General features: G+C 36.8%; 1 protein-coding gene across 1 annotated transcript in view; it reads left to right on the forward strand.

Moving 5' to 3' along the window:
• The window catches only part of LOC138036173 (Fanconi anemia group J protein homolog), a 62,861-nt gene that overhangs the window by 23,147 nt on the left and 29,714 nt on the right, over positions 1 to 10,000 (forward strand). Inside the window, exons 6-9 of the mRNA XM_068882533.1 lie at positions 5,805 to 5,911; positions 6,641 to 6,840; positions 7,705 to 7,794; positions 8,956 to 9,058. Coding sequence (XP_068738634.1) covers positions 5,805 to 5,911; positions 6,641 to 6,840; positions 7,705 to 7,794; positions 8,956 to 9,058 — 500 coding nt within the window. The remainder of the gene's footprint in view (positions 1 to 5,804; positions 5,912 to 6,640; positions 6,841 to 7,704; positions 7,795 to 8,955; positions 9,059 to 10,000) is intronic.

Genomic DNA, 10,000 nt, shown 5'->3' on the forward strand with positions numbered 1-10,000 from the left:
ACCCAACTATTGTCATTTTGTCAAAATGAATTTTAATCTTAATCTTAATCTGTCTCAAAGTCCCCATTATGCTTATTTTCCCCCTTTTTCTAACTTTTTGTTGAAATAGCGAGAGTCAGGAAAGTAGTACTTCAAAAAAGTTTCCCTCCTAGTGCATCCCCTCATTTTAGTGGGACCTTTGGTTTTTGGCTGAGCCAGTTGGGTTCTAGTAACTAATGATGTCAAAGAAATCGAGAATGTTAATCCATTTTGAATCGTCAGAACAGTCACTAGCATCCGAAGTGTAAACTATCATCCAACATTTTTATAAAGACTTAACAAACAGCTCAAGATTTTCATTAAGACTTAATTCTTACAAACATTTTTCTGAAGAGATATATGTGAACAAGAGATGAACAAGTTACTTCTTTCAGCCCAGTCAAAATGTTTTTGAGTAGTACATGTAGGCAAGCTGGCTATAGTAATACCTAGGCAGCAGAGGCCAAAGGATTTGCATGCCAGGGGGGTCCCGGGGGGCATGCTCCCCTGGAAAATTTTGAAAATATTGGCTTCAAATGGTTGCAAATGGTGCATTTTAGGGTAAACAGAGCCCCTATTAGATAGCATTAACTAAAGATAAAAGTAATAAAGAGTCAGACTAGACCTTCAATTTTCAAACTGAAGTTACATGTAAATTCCGCCAGGGTAATTCCACAATATTTTGCATGCCACGGAGGGGACATCTCAGAAAACAATACCATAAATAGCTCCTTTTGCCAAATTTAGTTTAGTTCACTGTGGACTTGTAATGATTAAAAAACTGATGACTCTTCTTTATCAAATCCTTTCAAAATTATTTCTGTCACATCTGGCAAGATTTAGTGCTTTATTCAATCTGTCACGGAGGGGACCAGAAAACCAAAGAAAATTGAAATTTAAAAACTAGGCTAAAAATCCTGCGAATGTAAACCGGCAGCAACAACACTTAAGTGCACATTTGATTTTTATGTTAATCAACAATTAAACTGCATTGATGAAAAAGACATTCTTGCTCTCTGATACAGCATAGATAATAATGAATGATCACGGTTATTGTCACAGAGGGGACTGTCACGGAGGGTACCTCTTGTCTAATAGATGGCGGTCATTAATAGCCACCCTGCAATCTTCTCTGTAGCAAAGTGTTTAAGTAAACAATGATACTAGACTTGTCTAGTGTTATAACCAAAACCTTCTTGAGGTGTATTAATTAATTAATTAAGACCTTGTCCTAACAAAGACAAGACACTTTTCAATCTGCAACTTCCATGAAGTCTTATAAAGTCTTGTATAATCTGAAAATACAAACAGCTCAGATACATCAATAATTTAAGTGTCTCTCTCTCAACAATGACTGAACACAGAATTGAGGTGATAATTTTTTTTCCTGAAAGTATTGACCTCATTTATGCATGTACAGATGTAACTACCAGTACAATCATGTAAGATGATTTTGAATGTAAGTTGTTCATTGAATGAAAGTGCCGTACATCAAAAAAGGCAAGAACAACTTCTGAACATAACTTGCAATACAGTCAATTGTATATGAAGGGGTAGTTTCTAAAGAAACTGTGGTGCTGCGTCGGTGGGGAAATAGTATACAAAAATTTGGTTTTATCAACGGAGTTGATAATGTAAATTGGCCACCGTACAGAGATTCTAAAAGCTGACGTTTCGAGCGTTAGCCCTTCGTCAGAGCGAATCGAGGGATTATGGGTTACGTGTAGTTTTTATAGTAGAGTAGGAGCTACGCTATTGGTTGTAACATGGCAACGTGAAAAATAGGAATATATTAGTTAAATGAACAGCATTCGTTAATACCGTGAGGATTAAGGGTGCCGATTTGAAAGATGAATTTTTGATTCCAGATTCTTGCGGCTTTCCGTCGTACCTAGCTGTAGGGAAAGGCCGCAGATAGCCATGTGTGGCCACGGTGGCCAATTTACATTATCAACTCCGTTGATAAAACCAAATTTTTGTAGTCAATTGTATATGATGTACACTGTTCTATGAAAGCAAATGTCAGTGTACATTTTACCATGCTAGTAGAATATAAACTTATGGACCTATGCAGATCTTCCATGTTGTTTACAAATGACTTGTATGAATGGTGTAGTTTTACTAGCAATGGCTAATGTGATAAAATTTTGTACCAGATTACTTCCAGTATATTTTTCAGACAGTTTCATGTTACCACTAGTCCAAGTTTCTTTATTAGCATGCACTGCTTAAAGTTTGTGCTGCTTTCTAATGAAAAGGTGCACTTTCTCAACCTCACGCTGAGTTGAAATAGTAAAAGGGTGATTGCCCACAAGTAAGACAGGACCATAAAAAATGCAACTACAGTGTACCCTGTCCACATCATCAGTTCTTGGCCAGTCATAGGTGGTGGAGCCTTTGCTGTTTAAGAATTTACAGTAACTTCAACAATGCTGTCTGCTACAGAAATCACTCTTCCAAAATAGAAGGTGGTTACATAGTCAACTGCGTAATACCTCCCTACCTGAACTCAAGGCTGCTGCCTAAGAAAATTTTAAAGGGGCCCTCAGAGCTAAACGCTGAGAACTTAGGAGCCCAACATATGAAGTGAAAGGTGTTGCTGTGAAAATTAAGGAGCCCAGAGCTATTTTTTGGGAGCCCCAGGCTACCGGGCTCCTGTTAGGCAACAGCCTTGGAACTCCATGATACTTACAAATGCATACTTCATGGTCAAATGCAGATGATGGTATGACCTGCCATGGGGTGGCCGGAGTTCTGCAAACTTGGACTTGCCAATCTGAACATTGCTTTCTTCCTTGAAAAGCTCAATCCATGCACTTCTCCAATTTTAAACAATAGCAACCTCTTTTGCCTGTGTTCCCTTTTACCATCAGCTAGTTTGACAGACACATAATCTTTCTTCCCGGGAAGCATTCTGCTGATGTCCTCTATTAAATAGAAATTCTGCACCTTTTGTATCTCGACCATCATCAGTGAGAGCATCACATCTTTTCTTTCTGTCCTTGCTGTACTCTTTTCTTCGCTTAAAGTTGTTGTCACACAAATCCACGACCGCCTTCCGTTTTCTTGGGGAAAGATCTTGAACAATCGTTGCTTACACTTGCACTTTTCTTTCAGGGCATTTTAGCAGGTGCTTCTTTGCTCTACTGAGTGCTTTTCCAAACGTCTGAGGGCTTACTTGACTACAAGATTTGCCTGTTTTCTTGATCAAGTCTGCTATTTTTTTTCCTTTGCCTTCATTTCTTCTCTCTTTCCTTGCACTTTTCTTTCAGGGCATTTTAGCAGGTGCTTCTTTGCTCTACTGAGTGCTTTTCCAAACGTCTGAGGGCTTACTTGACTACAAGATTTGCCTGTTTTCTTGATCAAGTCTGCTATTTTTTTCCTTTGCCTTCATTTCTTCTCTCTTTCCTTGGCTCTCAAAACTTCAGGCTGATTGGCTTTCTTCTTCAAATAATCCTTTTTCTTTCTTTCTCTGTCCTTCTTTTTAACCACCTCATACTTTTCTTCATTTTCCCTCAGTCTTTCCCTGTACAGTATTTCTTTGTCCTCTCTTTGCTTGAACTCATTTTGAACTGCTCAACAACTGCTCTTTATTACGAATAATTCATGATAAATTAATAAATCCAATATTTCCACTGATTAACTGCACATTTTGGCTAAGTTAAGTATTATTGTTCTTTATGTGAGGAGATTATGGATGATTAAAACAGTTTATCTTCAATAGCAGTAATTTCTCTTTCAAAATAATAATTCTTCCTCCAAGAAATATATGTCCGTTCTGGACAGTAAAGTCCCTTCCGTGTCAAAAAAGTCCCCTCTGTGACAATTTTTTGTTCACAAAAAATGTCCCCTCTGTGACAGAACAGTCCCCTTTGTGACACAAAGTCCCCTCTGTGACAAAAAGATCCCCTCCGTGACATTGAAAGTTTTCACACCTATCCTAAGAAAAAAAAAATAGAAGAACTCCTCCACACCTTGTAAGTTTGTCAGCCCATACTTCAACTGTTAACAGAATTTTGTACAATTATTACCAATTGCTTTGAAGAGATAATAATTTTTATCCCTATTTTTGTCACAGAGGGGACAATTCAATTTTGGACATAGGCTTTGATCTCTTTCTTCAGACAAAATCAGGGAGAAATCATTAACTTAAACAGTCTAAGTAAATAAGTAAATGTCCTGACCGTTTTTACTAGATTTCCTCTCAAGATAGATTTACCATGGTCATTTGTGCATGTCCCCTCTGTGACAGCCAAACAGGCTGACTTGATTAATTAATGATAATTTATGCCATGAAATCATTCCGCTGACAACCAAAAAGTACAATTTCATAACAATCTATCTTATAATGAGTCTAGATATACAGTTATACTGTCCTTTAAGTGAATGCTAATTTTTACAAGTGTATGTCTCAATTACCGTGGAATTACCCGCCAGAAGCATTATTGGAAAAAAGGATAACTATAGTACAGGCAAGTACTTCTCAACTGTGAAAGTGTGAAAAAATTTACATTTCAATTGATTTCAATTGAACTCTTCAAATCATTTGAGCAATATATTATCTCAATGCAAAGGTATGGGTTTCCGGGGCTACATACCTGATACCATACAAACAAATTTAGAAATTTGCTGAGTCCCTGTGCCAATGTCACGATATCGTTTGGATGCCCTTTTGTTTTTACTTGCAACAACCGTGACTTGCAGAAGTTGTCGTTTGTGACTCGGGGCTACGTGATGTATTTTTTAGTTACAATTATTTTGAACTAGAAGTTTAGAAGAGACCTTATAGCCTGAGAAGCGATGGAGGCTAGCAGTACGCAGTCGAAACGTAGTGATTAAAGGGACAACATAGTAAGAAAAAATGATCATAATACTTTTATAAGTATAATTATCTGTAATTTACAGTGATGAGCAACAACTCAAAACAACCTTGTCCAGAATATAAGCCTGACACGTGTGAATTAAGCGCCAGATATTTCTCTGTAGGCGGCCAAATAGCCGGCTGCCTGCACATTTTGACTGGGTTGCTTGTTTGATGTCATTAGTTACCAGTACCTAACTGGCTCGGCCAAAATTGTTTGGGTATAAATCAAAGGCCTGCTAAAATGCATGGTTATACTATTGGTGGAAATTTTGTGAAGTGCTACGCTCCAGACACTATAAATATTTCAATGAAAAGTTAAAAACGAGGAAAAATAAGCATTATAGGGACTTACATGTTATTTTCAATTTAGCGAAAAAACTAGCCAACTTCTCTAAATTAAATGGCCAATGCTTTTTGTTGACTGTTGGTCATTGAAACCACTGCATGCACACAATAATATAATTATCCACAGCAACAAAAATATTTGGTAGCTGTTGTTTGAAGCGCCATCCCTTTGACAGAGTGAATTGAGGTATTTTGGGTAGTTAGTAGTTTATATGGGAAATGGAGGAGCATTGCCATTGTTGGAACCATGGTGACATAAAAGCAGAATATTAATTTTTAATGAATGAAAAGTGTTCGTTGATCTCTGTTGGGATTGAGTGTGCGTAGCCTTTGCCATGGTCAAAAACTGTTATATTGCGGGAAGGGTGGCTAGGAATATTGGTGCTAATAATAATAATAATAATTATTATTATTATTATTATTATTATTTCTTTCTCCGTCTCTGTTGGTTCATTTGTTGGCCTTTTCAGTTTAGCTTCCAGAAATTTATTTTAAGGTTTTTCATCACCCTTCAGACTAGAGATTTATTTCATCAAGGAAATTAATTCTACTGGTTTTGTTTGTGAATTTTCTACAGAAGAAACTGACAAAAGTGCTTCTCTTATTGGGAACTCTGGTTCTGGAAGCGCCTCTGATGATGATTTCCAGCCAACCAAGAAACGCTTCAGAACTCCAGGGAATCAAGTATGTGTTCTTACATATTAACTAATTCTCACACAACTGTAGGAGCTAATATTGTCAAGCTGACCATGCACTACCAACTGACTATTATTTTTATTTCACAAACAAACTCAGCCTAGCATAATATAGTACAATAAATGCATACATTTATATATAACTACTGAAAGCCTACACAGCATATGTAAGGTTGGGTACTTAATGCTAACAATCTTACCTGTTGTAAAGAATATCCAACTGACACTGTTGGGTGGGAACTGGAGCTCTGAAATTTTAGTCAACAATGACTGACAGCAAAAAAAGAAACTGACGAAACCATTGAGCACATGACTTATAAGCTAACGCCCCTTGTGCTTAGATTTCAGACAGGTGTGTAGTAAACATTTTCCACTTCTTTTGCTGCTCAGCTAGTGGAAAATACAACTAAGGGAATAACAAAAATGTTTTAATATAGTGGGTACAGATAGTGTCATGATATAAGTGTTAAGAAAATTAGCTGAGCTTTGGTCTTTTTGTTTGCATGCCAAATGGTATTGTTGGAAATTAATTGGTATGGTACATGTTCATGTACATAGTCACCAAATCAAACAAAGTTGTGGCGCAAATAAAGTTTCTCATCTTCAAAAGTGCAGGCATAAGAAAGGAAATAAATCAAGACTATTAGAAAGGACTGTTGATCTGTTGTTTTTATTCTTAATGGCACTAGCAAATCATAGTAATTTGGTTAAATTCTAGACAGTGCCCTCAAAAAAGAGGCGTATCCAGACAGGCCCAGAAACCATCTGTGAAGACGACTCAATCCATAGTCCCCTGGAATCATCAAGAGTTTCATCAGGGGAAAACATTTCTCTGGGAGTCGACGGCTCTCTTGAAAATAAAGAGAAGTGCTCTTCTGATGTGGGGGGCAAGACTGACACCAAATCAGGACAAATAAAGTAAATACAGCCTTTATTTTCTTCTCATGCAGATAACAGCATATATATGTATATACCGGTATATCTTCTAACAAAATAAAGGAAGTCAAATTATGGAATATAATAGACACAAGTAAAGGTTTTTTCAAACAATTTGAAGTAAAAACTAACGGTAAAGACATGCGACTTTTTGACTGAACTTCAGTCATTATCAAGCTAAAAGGGAAGATAAAAATTTTTGCATATGTATTAAGGTAAAACAAAGATGTAAAAGTATGTAAAGTATTGACGAAACCTTTGAGTTTGTAAAACACGTTTTGACAGAAACTTCTTCCCTCTTCAGCTATAATTAGTAGAATACAAAGCGATGGAAGCTGAATTTATAATAAATAGAAAATGCTAATTTAAAGAATAGTAACGATGGAACGAAGTATAGCGTGAAAATGTGGGAATCAAAAGAATAGTTTAAGGTTGACATGGTGTAATTCTTGATTCAAAGAGGGTTCTTCTCCTTTATTACTATTTTTCACATTAGCATTTTCTATTTATTATAAATTCAGCTTCCATTGCTTTGTATTCTACTAACTGAGGATGGCAAAAGTTTCTGTCGAAACATGAGCTCAAAGGTTTCATCGGTTTTTTATTATTATTTTACTTGTCTGCTAGCATCAAGACCATCTGAAAGAAATGTACTGTAGTTATTTGATAAGTACGAGCATCATTTCTCTCTTTCGACTTCAAGGTCTTTTTCAAATTTCTTTGTTGTCTACATCTCTGGAGTACTGCAAGAGAAAGGATACTCAAGCGGAAGGTGTTTGTGAAGGTGTTGTGTTTGTTTTCCTCATAATCTTTGTTGACGAATTCTGTATTATTTTCTTGTTGCAGGGTTCCTAAGATTTTTTTTGGAACTCGAACACACAAACAGATAGCACAGATTTCTAGGGAGCTTCGGAAGACTGAATACAAGAAAGTGAGGTACATGGGTACATGTAAATTAAATGATTGATCAAACTGAAGTTCTCAGTCTAATTAACAATTACAAGGAAAGGTTACGTTTATACAAACGTTGGCCGTGTAGCACTTATATTTTAAACAGAGTTAACTGAATAGAGGGTAATAATCAGCACTTCACATTACCCTCTATTCAGTTAACTCTAATTAACAATTAGACCCGTAGCCTACAAGGGTTCGCCTCATGGGCTATTGACCCGTGGCCCTTGAGGGCAAAGGGTCTAATAATTGCAAATTAGTATCACCCAACTAGTCGGACAGAAAAGGCAATAGCAAAGTTAGCAAATGCAAGTTGAAGAAAATTAATATTTATTTGGGAATAAAACGAAAGAAAGTGTCATGCTTTTCGCTACTCTAGGACTATTACATTGTACTAATAGTACTCTAGTAGCGTAGCCAATCGAAATGGAGCATTTTCTTTAGTCCACTAGTTGGGTGATACTAATAATAGTTAGATTCTCATCTTAAGGGTTTATGGTTTGGCACCACAATGTGGTTTCCTTGGAATGTCTCTCCTCATGTTTACATGCAGACCTGGAAAAAAGGAAGCTAGCATTAGTTAGCTTCCATTGTGATCTCCAAACCATTTTTGGGACTGTCACACTAACAAGTTACGTTAAGCAATTACCTGTGTAGAAACATTATTGCATAAGGCACGAGACATGATGAGTGGCAATTAATGGTCAAATTACTTGACTGTATAGCTGAAAGTGATTGTGATTGCACTTCATTTGCATTCCTTGACTTTTCCTACAACCTTTCAGAATGAAGTATCTGCAAAATTTTCATCATTGGTATCAAAAGCCAAATAATGTTATTTTGTCTGATAAGCAAGAGACTGAATTGTCTGACAGTGTGAAAGTATGACAGTGAAAATATGACCACTGGGAGAGAAGAGGCGACATTTTAGTTATGACAAGGGTAGAAGGAGAGGTATGGGCGCAAAAGGAAGGAAAGGAAGAACGAGAAGTGAGAGGATAACAAAGTGGAGAGGGGATTTAAATTCAGCTAAGATTGGCGGCCATCAAAAGTGATTGTCAATGGTCCTCACAGGGCCAGGACCAACTGATCTGAACTGTGATTCTCTATAATTAGTGATTTTTCTTTTAAAAATTCCTTTCTCAGGATGACAATTTTATCCAGTCGAGAGCACTCCTGTGTGCACCCAGTCGTTTCAAAGGGGAAGAACAAGAATGAGGAGTGTAAGAAGCTCTTGGATGGCACAGCGGTTTGTGCAAAGCAATCTTTTGTTTCAAGTATAGTAATGTGTTTAGTTGACATTAAATTTGGAAAATTTTTCACATTTTAACCCTTTCACTACTTTTTATATTTCCACATTAATGGTTCAACTAATAACTTCTATTAGAAATGCACATGATTAGATGCAGGCTCAATTTAGATGGGCGTCATGTAATTTCCTGTTAAGTAATGGAGTTAAAGCTACATTAATTTTATGGTTATGTAGCTCGTTAAGCAACAATGTTACAACTTGCTTTAGGGTTATAAATAGTATTTTGAGTTTGGAGGACACTTTGTGATGTCTAACTCCTGTATATCAGGTCAGATATAACTTTGCTGTTCAGGAGACTGGAAGAGGGAACACTTTGCGATGCTTTTGAAAATCAGCGTGCATTTAATTTCATGCATATCTTAAACAAACTTTAAGGTTAAGCGATTTCAACTCAGCGACAACATTAGCAAACTGATCCATGGCTCTGGTGCAGCTGTTTACAATACCTGTTTCCCTCGAGTACTATTGTTTGACTGAACAATATAATTATACAAAATAAAATAAATCTTACTACATGTATGTACAGCTGTAATAGCCATGAATAACAAAAGACTACATGCACACATTTCGGGCACACACAGAAGGAGATTTGCGAAAGTGGTGCGTGCGTTTTGCATCTGCGTTTGGTGCTTACATGTATCTCAGAGCTGCATGGTATCTGCACTCTGAAGTAATGGCACAGAATGAATACAGGGGCCTATAGGATTGCTGTTCCTTGCAGTCACTATAGCAGCTGTCTTCTAAGAACCTACAGTGACCGATGGGATTACGTTGCAGGCTAGAAATGCACGAAACTTTATGTACAGACAACTTGATGACTTTGCATGGCTAGTTGATGTTGTCTTAAAAGTAATAATTTAATGATGTATTAATTGTTGC

Source organism: Montipora capricornis, unplaced genomic scaffold (assembly GCF_036669925.1).
Source record: "Montipora capricornis isolate CH-2021 unplaced genomic scaffold, ASM3666992v2 scaffold_464, whole genome shotgun sequence".
Classification (NCBI taxonomy): Eukaryota; Metazoa; Cnidaria; class Anthozoa; order Scleractinia; family Acroporidae; genus Montipora; species Montipora capricornis.